Below are 24,805 nucleotides of genomic sequence, written 5' to 3' on the forward strand. Positions count from 1 at the left end.
ATCATTACAACTGTTTCCCGCCATTTTGAACTGCTAAGCGTTTGGCGGGACTGTTGGCATCATTAAAGGCGCGAAGAGGCATATTTACATGGATTTGCGTCACAATTCTGTGGCAGTCCACATCTGAAATGCATATAAAACAGGTTAGTGTACGTCCTACTGCCTCAATTAGTTGAAATGGCTCGTGCGATCGCCACCTTTTCAAGTAATTTGAGAGTAAGCCTAAATGATTCGATGAGCTTGGGTTGTACTTGGCCATGTAATAAGACGCAGCATGTCTTTTGTAACCGCCGCGGGGCGACTGACGAATAGGCCGAAACCGGGAGTGATTGCTGGAAGCTTCCGCTTACCTGTATGTTGAAGCCGCCTTTCTGAAATGTTGCGAAGCGTATCTTCAAGAAAGATTCGCCTCCCAAAAAGTGGCTCTACATTTTGGAAAGAGATTGTTGCGATCTATTGCAACTACATCGTCATCTGTCAATTGTGTGTGGATTTCGTACCGTTCATTTTGCAGCTTATAATACAAGGTTTCCGGAGCTACAAAGAGCAAACCTGTGTGGAGCCATTCAGTCCGCGTCATAATGTGATAGGTGAGCAATAACATTTGGCTTGGAAGCATGTAATGTGTAACTCACGACCTTGTTTCTTACTTTCCAGTTGGCCGAAATGGATCGGGGAAAAGCAATTTCTTTTACGGTAAGTTTTACAGCTAACGTGTTGGCTGTTAGTGAATGTACGCTGAAAATGCGTCGTGTGCGTTTGTAATGATCGTTGTAAGCATGACACCCGTTGTTGTCGAGGCAGGTCGCATGTTTATAAACACTCCTGGCCGGTTACGCATTCCAGTGGCTGATTCTCTCGTACGTTTTTTATGTGACGAACCTGCATAAGAACGATTTGTCTGAGATAGCATAAAAATACGTTTCATCCGAGAGCATTTCGCGTGCATGTTGCCTCGTGTGGAACTTGGCACTCAAAACTATGCGTTGCTAGTCGTGTGTCTTGTGCTTATATCTTAAAAGCAGCAATCCATTCTTGCCAGCTGTTTCCTTTGCCTTCAAAGCTGCATTAAAAGAGGTGGATGCTGCTGTGTGGCCAATTGGGGACTTTGCCCACTAGCCATTTTGCTCAAACGTCAGCCCATTGTGCAGTTGCAGCAGTGGTGCTTGGCCTTGGGGATCTTGGTCGCCTTGCTCTGCACCATTTCTAATTCTCTGTCAAAGATCAATTGCTGTGGTTGATGACTATTAGGTATGGTAAAGCAGCATGAAATACACCAAGGATGAAAGGAAGATGCAAGACATGCCTTCCTTTCGTCCATGTCTATTGCATTGCTTTACCACTCCGAATCCAGCCCAAGTTTTCATCCTGGTCAACACAGACTGTCTGTATACACGTCTATCGTGGATCAATGCTATCAAACAACACAAGTTTTAACTAGCAGATACATGGTATATATACAACTGAATTTACAGAAAAAGCAAAAAAAAAAAAATCTATGACAGTAACAGAAATAGTGGGCGATGGACAACTGTCTAGAAATACTATTTCCATTTATGTTGACTAATGCGCGTGCTCTCATGTATGACATTACTATGTGCCATTTCAAGTATGTTGTGATAGGTTTATGGATGTGCAGTGCACACATAACAAAAAAGACTTTTCCTGCTCATGTATTTAAGCCTGTCTGGCTTGTATCACATGTGCTTTCTTCCCTGCATCAGCACACAAGAGATTTGGCCAAGTTGATTGGGTTGGGGGCAAAGGATGAAGAAAGCGAAATGATGGCACTCAACTTGAAGTTTACTATGAAATGGATACATACTCTTAGTGCAACACGTGACTCCCATTCATATAGTCAGTGGTGAGAAGCAACATCTTTCGTTCAACTACTCAAAGCAGGTAGACAGCAATGACATGTGCAGGCACAGCTATCTGAGTAGTACAAACTAGATTAGATTTGTGTTGATGACACGCACATGTTCGCGGTAATCGAGTACTTAACCTGCTTATGTCATTTCTGTCTGCCTGGTTTCAGTGCAGTTCAATGAAAGATTGTTAGCCTTGCATTTCCTACTGCCGGCTATTTGATTAGGAGTCGCAGGATGCACTTGGTGTATCTTTTCCAGAATAAACTTTCATTGCTGGTTGAGTGTCATGTTTATTGGCTTGCTTTTTTGCCTTTGTCTTGCACTGCCCCCAACCATGACATAAGCTTATAAGGTTTCAACCCTCAGAAATTCATCAATTCCATAACGTGCCACAACTTTCATTGTCATCTGGGCTGGGCGGTTCGCGTGAAAACAAGGAAGTAGGAAAGCATTGTGTGGCACAAGAAAATTGGCATGACACCAAACAACACAGAGGGCACATTTCTGGCCTAACGCGGCTCTTGATAGCAGTTGGCGCACTGCTAGGTAACACCGAAAGGCAGTTTGGCACGGCCTCGTATGGCCTATAAACTTTTGCTCTTGACTGAATTTCTCAAAGCACCTGTCGGGCCCCACAAACAAGATATATTAAGAGGAAGCTTTAGCTGTGGCGCTCCTAAGTACATGGCAGTGGAGAAAATTTTTCTTGGCAACCACTGCACCGAATTGGAATAGGTTCGTTGCATTTAGAACACGAAGTTAGTCTAGTAACTGTTAAAAGCGTGTTTCTGATTTTGGGTCGTAGATTTTTAAAATAAAAATTGTTGAAAATCCCAAATTTTCAGAAAATGACACTATCAAGTTTGCAACTTTGTCACTGCCTGCCATGGTTGCTTAGTGGCTACAGTGTTGGGCTGCTAAGCACAAGGTTGCGAGACCAAATTCCGGCCACTGCGGCCACACTTCGATGGGGGTGAAATGCGAAAACACCTGTGTACATAGATTTAGGTGCACGTTAAGAACCTTAGGTGGTCCAAATTATTCCTGAGTCCCCCACTACGGCGTGCCTCATAATCAGATCGTGGTTATGGCACGTAAAACCCCATAATGTAATGCAACTCTCACTCAGTAAGGAAAAATGATATCACAATTATGTAAATTGCATCTAACAGTACGTCTATGCAGAAAAAAAAATTCATGTAATATACATAACTCTTAAATACACAACTGATATGTGAGTAGGACTTTAACAAAGTTCTTGTAAAGATTGTAATAAATTCATGCAAGATATGAATTAATATATGTCTGCTTTAGATGCTTTTAACGGATGCAGTTTACAGAACCGTGATATCTGTTCTTGATGCAGACTTACGGATTTGTGAACTTGGTGCTTCTATTTGTTTTTCAAACATGGCGATTTTCGGCAATTTTTCATAAAAAAATTCAGGCCATAAATGGAAATGCCGCTTTCAACAGTCACTAGGATTTAACTTTCTCCAAATTTCATTCAATTTGGTTCAGGGGTTGTCTTGGGAAAGCATTTATGCATTTTACGTGCATTTGAATAGGCGATATAGGAGTTAGGGCCTGCGCTAAAGCTGCCTTGCATGCTTGGTGTTGCTCATGGCTGCCGCATGTCTCCATAGCTGCCTTCATTTGGCTTTTCAGGCAATGTGTAGTGACCCAGAAAAGTCGGCGAATTGTCTGGGAAAATTTTTTAAAACCGCCCAAGCTGCAAATTAGTGTAGGTGAATTACCCCGCGAAAATTTTAAGCTTTTTGCAGCGCCCCAGTCAGCTTTTCTGCAAAATAATTCTGTCGTGTCAAAGGAATGTAAATTGAGCAAGACAGTGTGATCAAGTTCAGGTGCTGGGCTTTCCATGCAATGAAGCACATTACCCTGCAACGCTTTTTGAGGGTCACCACATTTGCTCTATTCTCAGCATGTCATAGAAGATGGAGCAAACGGAATTGCAGGGATGCACTGAACTGTGCCGAGAGGCGAACCCTGCAACATTTCAGCAAAATGAGAAATGTGCGCCAACCTTGCGCCAAAAGGGCCTTTCGAAACTGTAGTCCTCAAACGTTGATTCTCCGCACCAAGCAGCATAGCTTGTGTGGACCAGCGGCTGCTTTAGCTTTGCAGTGGGCTGAGTCAAGCCTAGTTCAATTAAGCCTGCAGATCGTACTGCTAGTGATTGTGCTGACGCTGAGCCAGACCCCTCTCCTGGATGGCCACTGTAAAACGGTGACTGAAGTTTACATCGTTGTATGGTGTCTTGCTTGATTTTTTCGAACATGATGCGCATGATGGCGTGGAAATGGCGGCCGTGAACAATTTAATTTTCCCGCTATTCAATTTGACTCCTATCCCCCACTTCTGTTGGCGAGGCGATTTCATGGCTTCTAAAAAGCTGTACGACCGCTACTATAAGATTTTGGTCAACTCTGCACCAAACAGCAACTTTTGCCGCTGGATACTGACAAAACGCTGAAACCGACGTGGTGGCGGGCAGAAAGTCGTCGTGTCAAGGTGGCCTCCATTATGTTCGGACCAGTAAACAGTTTCAGGGATTGGACACGAGGTCACGGGCCAGAATGGTAGCCGGAAGCAGAGATTGGGCCCGCGGGCGACATGCTGGCAGCTGCCGCTAACGCTTTCGTGAAGTCTGTTTTTCCGCTTACTGGACGAAATGGTGAAAGCTCGCGCATAGCGCGAAAAACTCCAAACTGAATTCGCGCGTCAACAACCTAATCTGACAGTGTTGCACAGTGGAAGGTTGCGCGTGCATATCTGAACTTAGCGACGGCGTGCGGTGCACATCAAGTCACACGACGAGCAAAAGCGAACCGCCTCGTGGCGTCGACCATCATGGTATATCTGTGAAGCACAGCATGGGGAAAAATTAAGCAAATTTTTCATACCGTGGGCGGTTGTAAAAAGCAATGAAATAATTTACTGCTTAAGTTGGAAGCTTTTTGACTGCCTGCGAGATTATTCATATGTTGCGAGAAATTCGACAAATCCGTCAGCGGACTGTTTTCATCATCAAATTCGACACTCAGTATGGTAATATATAACTTCTATAACTAGCGATGAAGTTAGAAGGGCCTTGAAAGACATGACCAGGGGAAAAGCTGCTGGAGAAGATGGAATAACAGTCGATTTAATCAAAGATGGAGGAGATATCATGCTTGAAAAGCTTGCAACCCTTTATACACAATGCCTCACAACTTCAAGTGTACCAGAGAGCTGGAAGAATGCCAACATTATACTCATCCATAAGAAGGGAGACGTTAAAGAATTGAAGAATTATAGACCGATTAGCTTGCTCTCAATATTGTATAAAATATTCACCAAGGTAATTTCAAATAGAATCAGGGCAACACTTGACTACAGCCAACCAAGAGAACAAGCTGGCTTCAGGAAGGGATATTCTACGATGGATCATATCCATGTCATCAATCAGGTAATCGAGAAATCTGCGGAGTACAATCAACCTCTCTATATGGCTTTCATAGATTATGAAAAAGCATTTCATGCAGTAGAGATACCAGCAGCCATAGAGGCATTACGTAACCAAGGAGTATAGGAGGTATACGTGAATATCCTAGCAAATATCTACAAGGATTCCACAGCTACCTTGGTTCTCCACAAGAAAAGTAGAAAGTTACCTATCAGGAAAGGGGTCAGGCAAGGAGGCACAATCTCTCCAATGCTATTCACTGCATGCTTAGAAGAAGTATTCAAGCTCTTAGACTGGGAAGGCTTAGGAGTGGGGATCAACGGCGAATATCTCAGCAACCTTCGGTTTGCTGATGACATTGTCCTATTCAGAAACAATGGCGACGAACTACAGCAAATGATTGAGGACCTTAATCGAGAAAGTGTAAGAATTGGGTTGAAGATGAATATGCAGAAGACAGATAATGTTCAATAGCCTGGCAAGGGAACAAGAATTCAGGATTTCCAGTCAGCCTCTTGAGTCTGTAAAGGAGTACGTTTATCTAGGTCAATTACTCACAGGGGACCCTGATCATGAGAAAGAAATTTACAGAAGAATAAAGTTGGGTTGGAGTGCATATGGCAGGCATTGCCAAATCCTGACTGAGAGCTTACCACTGTCGTTGAAAAGAAAAGTGTACAATCATTGCATTCTACCGGTGCTAACATATGGGGCAGAAACTTGGAGGTTAACAAAGAAGCTCGAGAACAAGTTTAAGGACCGCACAAAGAGCAATGGAACGAAAAATCCTAGGACTAACGTTAAGAGACAGGAAGAGAGCGGTGTAGATCAGAGAACAAACGGGGATAGCCGATATTCTAGTTGACATTAAGCGGAAGAAATGGAGCTGGGCAGGCCGTGTAATGCGTAGGACGGATAACCGGTGGACCATTAGGGTTACAAAATGGATACCAAGAGAAGGGAAGCACAGTGGAGGTCAGCAGAAAACCAGATGGGATGATGAAGTTAGGAAATTTGCAGGCGCATGAGGGTTGGAATACGCTAGCGCAAGGCAGGGGTAATTGGAGATCGCAGGGAGAGGCCTTCGTCCTGCAGTGGACGTAAAATATAGGCTGATGATGATGGTAATATCACATTTGGAGGCCAAAGTCCCAACACAAAGACAAACCCACCATGTGACGTCGGTGTAGCCGTGCATATGGCAGCTGCACTACGGCCCTCTGCAGCTGACATTTCCTCGCAATAAGCTACGTGAATTGGGGGGGCCATTTTTAATGTTTGGATTGAATTTATGAACCAGTGACCGCTTACTGCCTTTACATGGCTTGCCCAGTCTGTAAAAGCTCAGTATAATATATTCTGCAATGAATTTCGTTAACCTACTCCGAAAGTCCATTTTACTGCTCTAAAATTTCCTTTTTACTGCTACGAAATGCACTTTTAGCTGCTCCGAAATGGCATGAGCCAGTAGCATCACTGGAATTAAGAAAATTGACGTGCTCAAATGCAGGTTATTGGTCAGAGAAAGTTCAAATTGCGGCCTACATCTCGCTGCATAGAGAGAGAGAGAGAAAAGTCATAAGGGAAAGGCAGGAAGGTTAACCAGGCTGAGCCCGGTAGGCTACCCTGCACTGGGGAAGGGGGAGAAAGGATTGAAAGAGGAGAAGGAAGAGAGAAGTTCACAGTTCACACCTTGCACATTTACAGTCAAGCATTCTACCGGTGCTAACATATGGGGCAGAAACTTGGAGATGTGGCCTACATCGCTGCGTAGATGTAGGCCACATAGCCTTGGCTCTGCTGCACAGAACTACTAAAACAGAGTATAGGTGCTGCATTTCACTCTCCCCTGACGTCTTGTGGTGACATCAGTAGCAGCTGGGCATTAGCGGAAGTGCCACAGTTACCAAGCCTGCTGAGCCTGTTGATAGCGTTCCTCTGGCCTCCGTGATCGGGCGGCATGCATCTAATTTCGGAAGCTATGGTGTCACTTTTACGGTTACAAGAACTTCCACAAGATGGCCGTTGGCCTGCCGAAGTGCTCGGCATGTTGATGTGTTGTTCCCATGGTTGCAACACATCACCCTTGGTAGTGTGATACCTAAAGTGGTTGTAAAACGTGATGCTGTAGCATTTTTTTTTTTTTTTTTTGCTGTACTCGCAATATCGTAATGAACGTAAATCGCACATTACATTGTTAACCAGTGATCATAGGGTCATGTCCTCTTTACGAAGGATGCAAAATCGCTTGCATCGAGGCGATGTGATCAGTGTGTCTCAACAAGCTTTCCCTGGTGCATTGCAGGGCATAGTGGCAGGCACAGGTTACACGTCAAATGGCGATCCAAGTTTTTTTACTTACTGTGGAAGCATTTCTATGCCTACCCAACAAGAAAACTCATCCATCCGTCTGTCACGTAAGACAAATCGCTATAACGAATGAATGTATCAAACGGAAGAAATTCGCAAGGAAAAATGTTGGCGGTGGTCAATGAGTTCATTATGATGATAAGGAGTGATGGGTCTTATCACGGTTGATAATGGTTCGACGCGGATGGATTGGCTGCTAATGAGCGACAAGGGCTCATCATGATGGTCGGAGTAATTCTGATAAGGTTAATAAGCACTGATAAGGGTTTATAATGGTCGTATCAAGTCCGATGATGTTAATAAGAGTTCATAAGGGTTGGATCATGCCATGAAGGTTGATAAGGATGGGATTGATTGTGATAAGGTTGATACCAACCAATAAGTGTTAAGGCTCAGATCGAGTCCAATAAGGTTGATAACGGCCGATGAGGGTTTATACTGGCACATCAAGTTTCATAACATTGATAATCACACCGGGCTGTGTGGAGATGAGCAGGCACAATGCTTACGTCATACTTAGACAACTCCCAGAGGAGTTTCTGCATGACTTTTTTTTTTTAGTTGGCCTGGCAAGTTTTTTTAGTTGGGCTGATGCTGCATAGCGGCCACAAGTAGCCAATGAAAAGATGCTGTTATTACACATAGTTTTTATTAGTCTAATGAATGCGGTGGGTTTTGCGGTTGCATGTAGGGTGCAACAAGATCCAGAGTAGGCTCAAGAAGGGGCAGTTACAAATAGCACGGAGCTAAAGCGCAGGAATTCCATGATTGATGCACTAATGTGCATTGTTGCACTCTTAAAAACGTGCTTTATTAGCAGGTCTTCGTTGGCTACTATATGGCTGCTATGTGGCATAAACATAATCTGCTGCCATGAAGTCTGCTGCACAGCTGTATTAGCGGTTTTGCAGAAGGTTCATTCCCTTGAAGAAATGCCTGCATGCAGCATGGATTTCCAATTAAGTGCGATGTGAATAACTGCAGCAGTGCAGGCAAAGCTGTGAATTTGCTGGTCATGTGCATTGCAGTAAAATGTACTGCACACCGAAAATGTTAAAAAAAATACTTTGATTAGACTTGATAAATGAGTTATTATCCCAAATGAGTTATGACATGTCCCGCTGTGTCAAATGCACTGTCATTGGTATTTCAAGATGGAGCACAATGTGTAATTTACAGTGCAACACACAGCAGCAAATTGATATCTTCTGAAATAGGGGCCATTGTTTTCCTGCATGTTCTCTTTGTTGCATGCCAAAGCATTTCTAGCCAATTATTTATGTTTAAGACTGCAATATCAGGTAATAAAATGACGATGAACAAAGCTAAAATTTCTGGGATTGGGGCTCCCCCACCCAGAGGAAGGCTGTTTGGTTAGTGAGAAAGTGTTGGATATATGTAGGGTTGTTCGTTTTCCGGGTTTTATATTTTTTGAAATTCAGGGGTAAAAATTGGGTGCTATTTTTCAAGTGGAAAATTGGGGAGAAATCGGATTTTTTATAGAACCATTCCGAAATTTAGGTTTCTTTGGATTAAATTTACAAATGTACAAAGTAATACATTACATTTGGGTATTTTTTATCGGAGGTATCACGAGCTTTTAGAGAACGTGTTAAAGGAACACTAAAGGGAAAAATTACTTCTTCTGTATCAGTAGATTGCCCTTCCGCAATACCGAAAATACCACTCTTAACTGCGAGAAGCTGCTTGGTAAGCCAGAAAGAAACTAAAACACAGAAGGTGAGTGGCGACGCCACCTTAGAGTTCCCACTTCAGATCACTGTGACGTCATGGATTTTGACAGCATCTTCTAGGTCTCAGTTAATTCTTTAGGCGGTGAAGATTGACTGCATTGTGTTCTAAAGGAGCCCAAGACTGAATATGGCAAGTTTCGCGAACTTTTACTGAGCCAACGTGGCCCAAATACGAAAAATTGCTTTAGAAGTCGTAACGTCACACTCAAGTGCTGACGTTGGGTTTGTGCGCAAAATTAAAAAAAAAATTAACTGTGAGCTTCATTTTCTCTTCTAATAATTGACCCATTGCAGTGTATTAATGGCAGCACGAGTTTTCGAATAATACTTTATCCGTCTAAATTGATTTATTGTTTGCTTTAGTGTCCCTTTAAAACTGGGATCTATTTCAGCTGGTAATCGGGGGCACATCAGTGTTTTCTAGCAAGTACTCCGAAGTTCGGTGTTTCTTTGGAAATTAATAAGGGATAATGACAGTAAAGAGCTTTCAAAACCTCTGAGAAATGAAACGTTTTATTTACGGAAAGCTGGTCATCGATTTTTTACAGATCCTTGTTAACAAACACTATCATGTGCATGTGCATGTAGGTCTTCATCCGAGACCTGTCCGATCATTGAGCGTATCTCGGCAGAGAGAAAATTCTCTCGACGAAACAGCTTCCATTAACTAGGCAGAACACGGTGAGTTACTAATTCAGAGCAAGGCGTGCTCGTTGGGCGGTTGGTTGAGAGCCGTGTAGCGTCCACAGTGCTGCACGTCGCTGTGACATGAAGTCTATAGGTCAACAGGATCTAACTTCTTTGTCCCGAGGCAGGGTAGCTAGCGTGTGTGCACCACAACTCTGTGCAACATAAAAAATAGGTTGGTATGGGATTTAGGAATTCGGGGAGAAATCGGGTTTAACCCGATTCTCCTGAAACATGTTCGGGATGTGCAAAAAACGAAACGAACAACCCTAGATATATGGGACGTTCGGAGGGGCCGACATTGAGATGGGGGAGATTCTCGAGAATGGCCGGATGAGAAACGTTGAGTATTTGGTGAGGTCAAGCCCCAGGATGGCTCTAGTTTTCTTTTGCGTTGGAGGGTAGATTATGTGGTGTTTCAGCTGGAGCAGGCAGTCATGGGTAGATAGTCCGGGCTGGAAGCCGATCATGGTGTGCGCTAGGAGGTACCCATCCTCTACATAGTCATGCGGGTAATTAAGGATGACGTTTTATATTAGTTTTCCCAGACAGGAGGTAAGTGAAGTGGGATGTAGATGTTCAAGGTTGAGTGGCTTGCCCAGTTTGGGGAGGAAGATACCACCATAGCATGTTTCCATTGCTAGGGATGCGCCTGGTCTCCCAGCACTGGTTGAGGAATTGGTTGAGGGGTTGCATGAAATTGTCATAGAGGTTGTGGAGAGTTTTGTTGGTAATCTCGGCCGCACCTGGTGCCGAGGTGGTTTTGAGTTTCAGAGGGCGCCTCTCACTCTGCCATCCATGATCGGGGCATGAGTGCTTCGTTCGATTCTTTAGCGTAGGGTGGCGTTGGCGTGGGTTTTTGGTCACCGAGGTAACGGGCTTGCAGTTCAGCCAGCAGAGCCTTTGGATCGCTTTGTTAGTGGATTAGGCGTGCAGGTTGCGCTGCTGTCGGTTTTGGTCTTGTCCGGATCGATGAGGTGGCGCAGCAGGTGCCACGTTTTTGCCATCCCCAGGGGCCCGGCATGCTGTCACAGATTTGATTCCACTGATGGTTCGTTAGCTGAGTGGCGTAGGTGGCAGTCTGGAGCTTGAGAGTGCAATTATACTTCTGCATATCCAGCGTCTTGCAGGCCGTTTCTCGCTTGTCACATATGCAGGAGACAGCTGTCGATCTCAGCGATTCCCGCCCCTTCGGGAATTTCCTGGGGGGGTTGCGAACATTGGCTTGGAGCTCGGCTACCCATTTATCTAGATCGTGGATGGTAGTGGACGCGGTATGTTGTCTGATGTGGCGCAGGGAATGGTGCGGACCCCCCCCCCCCCCTCCTTTTCCGCACCTGCATAGTATCGCTAGCGACCTGCGTGCTGAGTATGTATGATCGCTGCCCAGGCATTCTTGCGTCATGTGCTCTGAGCAGCGTTTTTGACAATGTGAGGTCAGGGCAGGCGCGTGGGTTGTGAGGGTCAGTGAGCAGCAGCAGGCCTCCTGTTGGGCAGAGAGCCATACTATCGGCTTTTGAGGTTTCCGGGCGGTATCCGAAGGTGGAATGTGTGGTATTTAAATCTCTAAATGCGATGGGGTTGCGCTTCGCTAGGAGAAGGGCGGCATGGATCAGCAGGCCGAATTTGTGTTTTTGGCCTTCTGGGGTTGCTGTATACAGTCAACCCAGATATATTGAACCCACATATAACAAATTATTGTGTATAACGAATCACCCTTGAAAATTTTTGTATACAATTTTTATTTTTATATTGAAATACCTATATATCGAACTTTCTGGTGATCCCCTTCAGATTCATTATATCCGGGTTCGACTGTATATTCAGACGTTTGAGCCGTCGTCTGTCTTGCTACGGGGGATAATCTTTATAAAATGTGATCAATGTCGACGGCTTCTACCTCGTGCTGTACTGCTGTGAGTTTCTGTGCACGAGAGGGGTGGTGCAGCTGCCGGGCAGCTGGCTGTGGAAAGCTTTATAATTGGCATACGTTTCCAGTGACATTTAGTGGTGAGTGATCACTGTGCTTCCCTGTAAATGCGCACTAAGAAGTTAAAGAAGTGCATTCTTAAAAAAAAGATGTGCCACATTATTCTAGTAGGTAGAAAAAGTGTTGTCAAGTGTGCATTATGCGTAGGCATTGTCATGTAGTGCAAAAGGGGGTTATTCCTCACCTTTGCTTATTTAGGAGTTCAGGCATCCTGACATGATAAATAAGCTCGTCTACATTTTCCTTGCAGCCATCCAATTCGTGCTGAGTGATGAGTTCTCCCATCTGCGCCCCGAGCAGCGTCAAGCACTCCTGCACGAGGGAACTGGACCACGTGTGCTCAATGCCTTCGTGGAAATCATCTTCGACAACAGTGACAACCGCCTGCCAGTATGTGCCCCCCCCTTCCTTAGCAATGATGTCCAAGAAGTGTCACTGGGGTTGTGTTCCATTGGTCTCATTGCAGTGAATTTACCCCTGCTGTCATGGTAGAGCACTGGTAGTTGACATGGTGCCGTGGTTATGTGGTCCCAAGTTGTGGTGCTTGGAAATTTCTGATAATGCCACGGCTTAGTGCTGGCCGTGCCTTTGCAGATTGTGTCTAATCTTTTCTTTCTGACTCAATTTAAGTAATGCTTACTTCGTTCATCAAGTCATAAGTCATTGGAGCCTTAACCCTGTGAGGGTCAATTTTTTTTGCCAAATGTGACCCCCCCCGGTGTAAAGTTTTTTTTATTGCGGATTTAAAATCTTCATACTCGCAAAATTTACTGCAGTTTTTCTAAATTGATCATAAAGTGAAAAAAAAAAATTCCATAGGTAAACGTACATTGTTTATTCATGAATACAGATAGACTTCATAAATGCTTATAGTAAGAATAAAAAAGTAGATACACTGAAATAGATATACAGTCGAGCCAGTTTATAACAAACTTGATAGTTCCACGAAAAGTGGATGTTGTCAGTAGTTCGTTATACTATATGGACTTGCCCTTAAAAACGGTCAAGAATTAGCCGCACTGAAGCTGGTGTCAGCAGTTACAATGCAGTAGCACTTTGGTGCGAAAACCAGTAGCACTTTGGTGTGAGTGTCATTTTTGTTCCCAGTGTGTTCCCACACCTAGCTGCAAACTTTCCTTAGAAACGTTCATCTAAAGAGCGAAATGCAGCGTCGTGTAGCTCTTTCAAAACGGCGCCTGATTCCCATCACCTGTCATTTCGAAACTGCAAGCGCAGCTGCCATCTTTTATTCGACAGCTTGTGATATAATTTACCACCAGCGAGACACGACTGTATTGTGCACAAAGCGAAGCGTTCTAGTTGGTGGGAAGCGTAAACTTCGGAAACTACTGTGGCATGCCGCCATTCTGCGAAGGTCTCGGCATTACGATTGCGTGTCAGCCGCACAGAGCTGTAAAATTACGTTATCTATCTTGATTAGGGCGAAAAAGTAGCGATGTCCGAAAGGTAAAATGTCACCGCATACCGTTTTCAGCAATTGGCAATGCGTAAACGAAGCGCCGCCTAACCGTGATCTCCTAATAACTGCGTAGTAGTAACCGCTGACCCTTTGCATAGCAGCGGAGCGTGGTGCAGCGTTCTCGCCAACTCGGGCTGCGTCGACAGGAACGCTTGAGCGGCCGTTGTTCCCATGGTGGAAAGACATAGATGGCAATACAGGCATAATACATGGTGCAGCATGGACGACAATTGTGCAAAAACGAGTGACGCCGTCGTGGCATCCGATATCTCACCGGTGCATGCCTCGCGCCATGCTGTTTATGCTGTATGCGGCCAGTGTTGCGAGATGGTGCAGAGTGACATAGCCAAAACAGATGGAAATTATAGCCCAAAAGTAGCCAACCATGCAGTCAGGCCTCGGTAGCTTGTTAGCAAAATGTAGCCATAATTTCTGCTAGCGTAAAATAGCAAGAAAATGAGTCATGAAATTAACTAGTAACATTTTTTTTCTTTTATTCTTCAGCTTCAGCTGAGCCACTTGTTGACTTCAGCTGAGCCACTTGTTGACGAGGGGCTCAGCTGGGCTCTATCTGGAAGCAGTTCTATAGGGAGGATCGGAAAATCGTAAATGCACTGAAGTGTGGTCGTTTAAACCGATAAATCGTTATACATTAAACCTGGATGTAACGAAATTAAACAAAATTCAAAATTTTTAGTTATATCCAGGTTTTTGTTACATGGCGTTTTTCGAATCATCATCAACAGCCTATATTTATGTCCACTGCAGGACGAAGGCCTCTCCCTGCGATTTCCAATTACCCCTGTCTTGCGCTAGCTGATTTCAACTTGGGCCTGCAATTTCCTAACTTCATCACGCCACCTAGTTTTCTGCAATCTCGACTGCACTTCCCTTCTCTTGGTACCCATTCTGTAACACTGATGGTCCACCGGTTGTCTACCCTACGCATTACATGGCCTGCCCAGCTCCATGTCTTTCTCTTAATGTCATCGAATATCGGCTATCCCCGTTTGCTCTCTGATTCACACCGCTCCTTCCTGTCTCTTAACGTTAGGCCTAACATTTTTCGTTCCATTGCTCTGTACGTCCTTAACTTGTTCTGGAGCTCTTAACCCATCTCGGAGGCCATACCCCTCTTCCTTGGCTGACAAATTGTTCCAAGGGATGGCACGTTTTCTTTCTTTTTTTAGTCAGCACTATCTTCATAATCACTTAATGCGGGATCTTTTTTTTTTTTTTTTTTAATGTTTCGGTTGCTATTTTGCCAGTGGTGTGTCTACTGAGCAGGTGTCCCGGAGACGTCGATCCTTGTGGGTGTTTGTGCGGCTTCGTATTTGTGTTGTGTGGTCGGTGCCACCTCCTGTGCCTTTGCGAGAGCCAGGTGGTACGAAGCTCCTTTCTTCGATCTCCATGGTGAACTATGCTGGTGGAGATCGCCAACGCGGTGACGCTCTTGTCGACTGCATACTGAGATGACGTCACTTGTGCGCAAATCCAAGCAAGTCTGTTTGCCGCCAAGCGTACCATGATGCAGGGTATTATTATAGATTTTGTTAAGCTGCTCTAAGCCTAATATTTTTTTGAGCTGAACGAGTTTTTTTTTACTTTTTTGATCCCCGCGAGGTCCGGAAATTCGGTCGGCGACTGTATGTAGCTCCCTAGCCTAAGAATCGCACATTGCTGCCGGCCCGAAACTACGAATTATCCGATAGAGCTGCGCGGCTATTCAATTTATCCGATAGAATTTGCAATGAAAATGACGGGACCGTTCATATTCTTCGAATTATCGAGGTTTTACTGTATCTGATTCGGCACTTGGCTTGTCCGTCGGAGGAATCGTCGCTCGACTTACTCGTAGCAGTGAAACCAGCGTGCACGCCCATAGCGTAATCGAACCGGAATCGAACCGGAAACTTTCAGTTGTCCTTCATATCGTCGGCAACGAAGGGCAATTAGGTTTTGCAAACAGTCTGAAGAAAAATGCAGGCATGGCAGTGTCATTTATGTATGGCAACATTGTATATACCAGCACCCGCCTGTGAACAGGTGTAATCGTACCGCTGTGAGCATCAGACAAGCGAGCATCTAGCTGTGACCTGTTGAGAGATTACAACCAAATAGACATCAGTTTTTTATGAGCGCAACGAACAGAAACAGCTCGCGAAATGAAACCAAACTAACCGCCACGCAATGTGCGAGCGGCGCGAAAACGCCAGCATGAGAAGCCGTGGAAATAAAACCGAGACTATGGAGCAAAAAAAAATAAAAAATCTTGTTATCACACAGGGTGGTAGCACTTGCTAGGCAACAATGAATTGAAAAATTGGCGTGTTTTTCAAACGTGCAGACGGCGCCTTAAATATACGCATCGACCATTTGGGACGTGTTTGCGGTGCCGTTATTTACGGCATTGACCCTCAAGGGTTAAGGGAGATCTCAGGGTGAATGGGTCAAACTACTGCATATGTAGGGCTATTCGTTTACGGGTTTTATATTTTTTTAAATTTGGGGGGAAAAATCGCGTTTACTTTTAAGGGGAAAACTGGGAGAATCGGGGGGGTCTTGTTATCTAGCAGCCGAATGTTCGGGTTTTCTGGGAACTGTAACAACATGAACACAAGAAGTGGTCTGCATTTGAACACAAATGTCCTCTTTAAATCGTGCAAAATTACCGCAGTTCACGGAGCCATATCTCGTCTTTCCCGCCACTGAGCACCACCACGTTTCGAAAGCTCGAAGTTTTGCCGTTCCGCTTCTCAATTCGTCGGTCGCCGCCATCTTGTAACAAACCACACAACTAAACATAAACACAAAAGAAGTGGGGTCTGCTGGAGGTAGTCACACTGGCCTCCGATAAAAGTGAACCTCCAATTGGCTGCCGTGCTGAAAGGAGTCTCCTCATTGGTTGCTGCTGTGGCAGTGGGCAAGATGGCAACCGCAGTTGTCTGCTTCGCCAATTCCTCAAATAGCATTGGCTTCGAAACCATGCCGCCCTTCACTTGACACGCAGAATTCGGATTTCTGTGAGCTCCCAGGTTAGTGTGGATCGTCGCTCGTTTAGAAGAACTTTTGGCCGAAGCACGCCTACGGCAAGAAAAATACGGCATTAGCGGGAGAAGTGGAGGAGCTAAAGTCCCTATACCTTCGGAAAAGTACTGCCATCCTTTGAACAAAGCCGCTTCTCTCTTTCCTGTATCTCCGATTGGACGATGATAGCGCGCACGTTCACTCTCTCTTTCCTGTATCTCCGATTGGACGATGATAGCGCGCACTTTCACTTCTTATAGACCCATTTTGGGGAGCAGTTTGCTCTAGAGTCTAGAGGAATGAAATGGCGCTTTTGGCGGCGCGCCATACGCCTCAGTGAATGCACACGAATACGAAACCTTTACTGCTTCTGCCCTGCTACTGTGCGATCAGCTGTCGGAAATGCAACTGGGTGTTCGCTAATGCACTACCCAATTCATGCTGCAAAATGTGTAACGATAAAGGGAAGACTTGTTGCGATAGTTCGCTGCAAAAATAGTGGTTCGCATATTAAGGAATGGAATCAACCTGTGTCGCTGCTGCTACATAAGGACTGGCTGTGTTGGCGGCCCTTCGCGATGCACAGCTTTCTCGAGGATAAAAAAGAAACTCATCCGCCAGCGCTGTATAGCTAACCTCTAAAGAAATTACTTCAAGTCCGGAACGTCGGCACATAAGATGAGTACCGCTCGTTACAAAAGGAAGTAGCGCCACTTACTGACATAGTAAGTTTTCGCACAGTATACACAGCCCACCCCTAGTCGCACGCAAAGTTATGCCCACTCTATCGCCAACTTGTCAAATAAGTGAATGGTGCACACTTGAATCTATGTTCCGAAGCATGAGTGACGTGACTACACCGACAAGACAGAAATGTTGAAAGCTGAACGTTTCGTCACGGCCCACAGAGTAAGCAAGGGACTAGCGATGATACGTCTTTGCTACAAGCTTACACAAAGTACAGAAAATTTGCATTCCAAGCTTTGTGTGCAGCAAGAACAAATCTGTCACAGCAGAGCACACCCGCGAGCGATTAGGCTGAAAATAAACAATCAGGTAATGGCCGTACCGAGCAACTTTACTGAGTCAGAAACATGACTAGCCGCTGCTTCAAATGTTTGCCAAATTAAGAAGGAAGAGCACACTGATCCTGATTTAATTCATAGCGTAAATTTGGACAGCTTGGAATACATTTCTAGCCCTGCTTTTAGTACAACGCCGTATACGCTGCTCGCGCCGTTTGGAGGCTTAATGAGCTCTGAAAGCACTTACATGTCTTTTGAGGCTGCGCCAAAGCTTCGTGCCGTCCATACAGTCGTCTACGATATGTGTCGAAACGGAGGTTTGCTGCGCCGCACTGGCATCATGCACTTGCATTGTAAACAAGGAGGCAGCTGAGCAAGCAATGGACGCGTCACCTGGTGATCAAACATGGGAGCGCCGGAAAAGAGTCAATGTTCTGTTTTTTTTTTTTCCTGCCTCAGCGTCATGTCGAATGTCCTCTGCGCATCCGCCGCGGCGGAGGCGGCGCGCGCCCGGCCTGAAGCTTCAACGGGGGCTTTCGAGGAGCGCCACCGTCGACTTGCTTTCGCAAGCAAAGTAAAGAAAAAAAAAAACAAACAAGCGTTTAGGAGAGGAGACGGCGGTGGAGAGAGTAGATGGCGGTACTTTTCCTATATAGGACTTAGGAGGAGCACCCACCAGCGCCTCCTTTAAAAACAGAGCGCGCTGACCCGACTGAACATGCCGTGCTGCCTTGTACCGTGGATTATGTGCCGCGCTATCTTGCACATGTGACTCCAGCAGTGAAGCCGACAATCGCCCTGTGCCATCGGCACCGATAACTAGTCGACGGCGGCCAACGGAGGGTCTGCGGCTGTACAGCTGTGCAAATCTGTAGCCGAGATAGCTCGTTAGAGGCAACGTGGGTTTAGAGGCACCATTGCCGGCGTTTGGTGCGACACGGACACGCAGCCTGCGAGCGGCCCCAACATCGCGAGCTTCACTGCGTATAACCGAAGATTCACCGGACAAATTGTCGTCTGAACGTTGCACCATTCAGACGCGCTTTAAGTCTCGTTTCTTGTCACGGTTAATGGCAGAAGCGTGAGCGGTTGGGACTCCCTTCTCGCGCAGTGTCCGCAACTGACGTAAAGTTCAATTGATGGATCAGCCAGCTATGAAATTTTCAAAGCCCACCAAACGAAGAGGCAAAGGTTCAACAAGTGCCTGACAGCAGATGCCAAATAATACAGCCCTGTGCATTCTAATAAATCTGCACTGCTTGCAAAACTTTGCGGCCCGTTTTCTCAATTGTTCTTTTGTCGGTCACCTCGCTCGTGGAAGCATAGCACAACAATAGCTGGACGATTTTGATCCAGTTTTTTTGCTGTGAGCCATAACTGTGCTGTACTTTAAGACAGTCTGAAATGTTCTTTATCTTTCCTTGGTTTTTATTATTTCACAATAACTACATTGCTCTATGCAGTTGACGCACAGTCATAGATGCATGTCATGTTGACAAAATGTTACGAGGGCACTTAAAATAAAATTCTGTCTTGATGTAGTACACATTTGGCAAAATACAGGGTATTCCCAGTTCCTACCATGTTTCATTATTTGCAGGCTTTGCACAAGCAAGAAACTTGTAAATTCTATAAAACAAAAACTAATGAGATATCTTAAGGAAATTTTAGATTTGTTCTTTATTGCACATGTGCACTGTTTGGCCAAATTTCAGCCCTTTCTGCCAGAAACAAAAAAGTTTTTCTCATCGCCTTCTCCCCCTTAAAAGGCGAAATCACTCCCAGGCATGAAATGCCAAGATCTTTTCACATATCATGTGAACAACTCATCTTGCAAACGTTGTCGGGCATTATTAATACATTTAAAAGAAACCAAATTTACATAAAACAACAAATAGAGAACGGGCCTTGGCAATCGTTTCTTTGCTTGTTGTCTGCACTTTTTAACAATAATGCACACGGGCAGCTTCGCAGGTGATGCTTTATCATAAAGCCCTTGTTGTGTAGATGCTTGGAAATATGTCCATCCTAGACCTGTCGGGCTTTCATTTCTTGTTTGTTGCACTGCTTTACTGGTTCCCAATACTATAACTCTGCTACAAAACTTCGGGGAGAAATCGGCTTTAAACCGATTTATGAATTCTCTTCCGAGTGCAAAAATGGGGAATACTGGGTTTTACCTGAAAATGGAAGGTCCTCTGCATATGTTAATATGAAATTTTGCGTGTTCAAGATAATGTTCTTTAGATTACATAACAGACATCACGTTCATCGCGGGCACTGGTTCTAACCATTACATTTTAGATAGACCTCAGCTTTCAATGTGCCATTCCTTTTCTGAAGAAATATGACAAAAGAGCGTATGAATTAGAAATATTGCGGTCTTCAAACGGAATCTAAAAAGTCTTCTTCTCTAGTAGCAATAAAAATATTGTTCCTTTTTTGTATTTATTTCTTAAGTTATTTTGTTTTTGATACAGATTTACTGTGCCTAAAATTGGATATCTTGTTGGGGGTTGTAAGTTAACTCTTTCCCTACCATGGGGAAAATAAGTGTTTTTTGTATTGTTATGGCAGATGTTTTTTTATGAAGGAACTACTGCACTCAATATTTAATATAATACGTAAACAGAAAGCAAAATGAATGCACTTTTCACGCATAAAAGTTTTATTAACGAGATGTACGTCATAAAAAAGATATAAATTGTTAAAATCAAGATTGTGCGATAAAATTGAACAAAGTTTGAAAAGACATGCTTGGTATCTACTAAGAAAAAAATGTTACGAAAATTATGAGATACATAATCTATTGCGATCTATTAGGCACTATCTCCAAAAAAATCAATTTTTCATTGAACAGGTATTTCGCTACAAAAATTTAACTGCAAGCACTGCAGTTAAGCATGCTGGACTGCGGCCACTGGTTTGTGTTGTCGTCACTTTCAGACTCAAAAGTCCGACGAAAGGCAGCGTCCACTGACTCACTGCTATTCGATGTATCGATAAGATCAGCCGCAGAGGCAGCAGAATCACGATATCTGCAATCTTCCGAAGCGCGCGCGCCGTTACCGGAGCCGGACATTTTTGTGTTCTCCTTTGACGAACGCGAAACTTCGTAGCACGTTTCATAATCACCGCCCGCTCGCGGGGAAAAAGCGAACTGCTTAGAAAACTAAAATAGTTCTCCTCCTTCACGTCCGATAGCACAGTATGTCCATATGTCCATGAGCGGCGCGAAAGGTCTCATAAGTGGCGTTTCATAAGCAGAATGGAAACAAGAAAGACCATGGAGATTTACAAGAATAGAAGAATTCAGAAGGGAAATTTGTATGATAACACAAAGAGCAGCGCCTTGCTATTTGAGGCTCGAGCTGGTTGCCTAAGGACAAAGACATACTAGAGCAAATATTCGCACCAAGATGAGGCATGTGTATGCTGCAGCAAAAATCCAGGGACTACTCAGCCCATCCTAATGAATGCGAAGTTTCACCCAGTAAAACCTGTAGGTAATGTACACCTTCCAGAAGTGCTTGGATTTAAAGTGGATGGAACCATCAACTGGTCAGCAGTTGAGATAAGCAAGAGACATTTAGAGTATTGGTGGAAAAAAACAGGGAAGAGATTCACATGACTGGATCCGTTACGTGCATAGGTAGCGCGGTACAAGGTATAGGGAAGTTTTGAGAAAGAGAAAAAATGAAGATGTATACAAAAATGCTAGAATGAAAAGCATGTATAGTGTACCTGATTAATCAATTAGGGGCTAGGTGACTATTTGTCATTGCCCCTTTTCAAAGGGGATGCCGATAAATCATCATCATGATCATAGACCACAGAGGGCTGTGTACAAAAAAAAAAAAGGTTAATTACATTGACATGGCAACACGAAGCTGTATAATGTAACCGGCATCCTGTTGTGAAAAGCATTAAATGTTGCCGACTGCTCAACATGAAAGTTAAAGGAATGTAGCCATTTCAAGTCTCCTTGCTCAACTAGTTTCTTTACACGTACTTGCTGCACATAGGTACATGACATTCAAAGTGCCAAAACTGTGACTACGTCACTTGTTTTTGTTGATTTGACTTGCATAGAAAAAGAAAACCTATGGTGCAACGTTCGGCGGTGGCTTTTTGTTGATGGCCAGGCTGGTAATACCTTGCAATAATGCAACCTCTGTGTAGCCCTTACAACACCCTATCATATCTTTTCTGCCTGTCCTTCACAGTGCAGACTATAAAAGGATGGATTTTCTTTTAGGTTGACAAGGAAGAGGTGTCGCTAAGGCGTGTGATTGGCTCCAAGAAAGACCAGTATTTCCTGAACAAGAAGATGGTTACGTGAGTGATTTCTTTGCTGTGCTGTTTTGGAATGAGGAATGACTGCTGCCTTGCTCTGCAGAAGGACGGATGTCATGAACCTCTTGGAGAGCGCCGGTTTCTCGCGGAGCAATCCCACTATATATAGCAGGGCAAGGCAAGTTTTAATGTGGTGTGGTCGGTTGTCGTCTCTAACTGTGGTTGTGTATGCAGATCAACCAGATGGCCACAGCGCCAGATTCACAACGGCTGAAGCTGCTGCGAGAGGTGGCGGGCACACGGGTGTACGATGAGCGGCGCGAAGAGAGCAGGTGCTGCTGCGGGACACTGAGGGCAAGCGCTCCAAGATTGAGGATCTGCTCAAGTACATTGAGGATCGGCTGCAAACGCTCGAGGAGAGGAGCTCAAGGAGTACCAGAAATGGGACGATGCGCAGGCAAGCACTGGTGCATGAATTAGCCGTGGGGACAAATGTTTGGAGAGTGCACTCACCGAGAGAAGCACTGTATTCCGCGGGCCTTTGCATGCAACTTGCAACTGCGAAGGGCCTACTAAATTTTCTTGCTCGCGAATTGTGCCTTACTAAGTTCATGGTTGTGCACGCTGAATTCGACCAAATGCAGCATTGGCTTTGCAGGTGCGATCTACAAACTTTTGTTCCTGACGGTACATGTGCTGTTGTAACGGTGTGGAGTGTACTTCAAAGGAGTACTGGACCAAAGTTTTCCAATTAAATAGAAAATAGATCATTCATTTCTTGAGTGTTCTAGGTGACACTCAGCAAATATAAAAGCTTAGAAATGACCTGCAGTGATAGCTTGGTGGCTGTGGCGTTCGTACATAACTAGAAGTCATGGGTTTGATCTTAGCTGTGGCGAGCGCGTTTAGATGGGAGAAAAATGCAAAAGCATTTGTGTACTTATTTATGTACATATTAAGGGAACAGGGCAAGTCCTATACTTGCCATCCATTTTTAGGCATGTTCATGACCCATTTTCTTCGGAACTGAGCAAGGCAAGATAGTCATACTGGTATCATTGTATTCAGAATTTGCAGCTCTTTAACAACAACAACAAAAAAATTGTTCCTCTGGAATACAGCCAATTTCGATATAACGAGCCTCGACTTAACAAAATTCGCGACGTAACTATTTTTATTTCCCAATGTTAGTTGCTTTCGAAACCGTGTATTTCTTTTTTTCGATTTAATGAAGTAATTTCGCAGCATGGTTTCAATTTAACAAAATTTTTGGCCACTTCAAGAATGTACTTAGAGCTTGCATGGCTAGTAAAGCTGTAAAGCTAGCAAAAATCTACCATATTTACTTGCATAATGAACGCACTCGCGTAATGAACACACCTCCACTTTTCCAATCAAGAAGTGTGCTTTTTCTATTCCTCGCATAATGAACCCACCCTGAACTTGTTGCCGTGATGTAGGAGAGACACGGTACGATTCGGCGGGCGTCTAGCGGGTACGATTTTATTGGATGTCAATCGTACCTGTTCTCCTATTTTTATTGCGATAGCAATTATAGGGACACCCAGGGGCATTTTTGCCATCGGCGCCGACGATCGCGCCTCAATCTCGCGTTCGAGGTAGGAAAGCGGGGAGGAAACGTGCCGTATTTTGTTGCAGCAACTGTGCATCGTGCAGACGCACGTGCCTTATCTGAAAGCGGTCTGCATCGGGGGGTTGAGTCTGGCATTGCGATGGCGGCTTATACCTTTGTGTGTGCTTCGTCCTCGCTGCGCAGTTTGCATTGAAGCGATACACAGCATGAAAATCCCTTTGCGTGCTGTTGCTGCTGCGCTTCCTCACGCCAACGTTTTGACAGCGAGTGTCCGCGGTTACCATCCGCGGTCAGCGAGGTGGCCGTGGAAAAAAGTCGCTCAAAATTTAACCCCGCATAATGAACGCACCTGCCAACTTTGCGCATATTTTTTTGTGTGTTCATTATGCAGGGTGGGACTCCTGCGCCAATTGCGCTATTTTGATACAAACGCGCCAAACACAGAAAATTGACCGAAATTGCGCCAGAACGGCTTCGGCATGTGTGGCCACGAACAGCAAGTGGATTCGTTCTCCGAAAAGGAGTGCGGCTGTTCATTCTGCAGACCGCGCGATGGCGCTTCCCGCTTCCAGTTTCCCGTGATTTTTGTGCACTGGACTTTTCGGCGTGTGTGCACGGCCACTCTTGGCTGTTGTCACTGCTGTCGGAACGGCTAGGGTGGCTGTATTTAGAGTGTACTAAAATACGGTTGAGTGGGCCTAGCGGCTCGGCGCTCATAGCTGAGCAAGGGCACTGCGAGCGAACTTGATATTAGGGAGGCGCACGCTGCCGTGGGTTCAGCGGGCGGCCATCTCTCTCCCCAGGGCCATTATACTGTAAAAATATTCCAATCTGTTTTTATACCAACATCGGCGAGGCCTGAGACATTTTATATCGCGAAGGGGTTATTGCGGATTTGGAATGAAAAGTCGCAGTTTCGCCCGAAAGGCGAAGCATCGATTGCGGTAGCAAATTAGTAGACAGCTATACAAAGTAAGAATAGTAGTTTTATCGGCCGTACAATCTTGTGAACATTCCCTTACAAACTAAATTAACGAGCATGGTGTCACGCGAACACAAGCAAACATGAACGCGTCTCAACGATGACCGAGGAAACTGGCTGGAGTGAGGAAGCGCAGCAGCAGCAGCGAGTGAATTGATATTCGTGCTGCCTTTCGCTTCAACTCGAGCTAAGCGGTGAAACGGAGCGCGCACAAAGCTATGAGCACTCTCACTCTGTCTCCATCGCAGATCGCTTCCAAGTAG

At 44.9% G+C, this 24,805-nt stretch overlaps 1 protein-coding gene across 1 annotated transcript; it reads left to right on the forward strand.

Moving 5' to 3' along the window:
* Nucleotides 1–24,805, forward strand: LOC119435504 (structural maintenance of chromosomes protein 3-like). The gene is made up of 8 exons (XM_037702343.2): nt 1–143; nt 515–590; nt 658–696; nt 12,389–12,528; nt 21,929–22,008; nt 22,070–22,139; nt 22,201–22,320; nt 24,791–24,805. The coding sequence occupies exons 1-8, from the start codon at nt 129–131 to the stop codon at nt 24,803–24,805; spliced, it is 555 nt and encodes a 184-aa protein (XP_037558271.1). The 5' UTR covers nt 1–128.

The sequence above is a fragment of the Dermacentor silvarum genome, unplaced genomic scaffold, assembly GCF_013339745.2.
Source record: "Dermacentor silvarum isolate Dsil-2018 unplaced genomic scaffold, BIME_Dsil_1.4 Seq767, whole genome shotgun sequence".
Taxonomy (NCBI): Eukaryota; Metazoa; Arthropoda; class Arachnida; order Ixodida; family Ixodidae; genus Dermacentor; species Dermacentor silvarum.

Excerpts from the sequence above, each read along its gene's own strand:
- LOC119435504 (XM_037702343.2), top strand. Across the intron at positions 591-657 it reads TCCGCGTCATAATGTGATAG|TTGGCCGAAATGGATCGGGG; the intron begins GTGAGCAATAAC and ends CTTACTTTCCAG. Across the intron at positions 22,009-22,069 it reads CTGAACAAGAAGATGGTTAC|AAGGACGGATGTCATGAACC; the intron begins GTGAGTGATTTC and ends CTTGCTCTGCAG.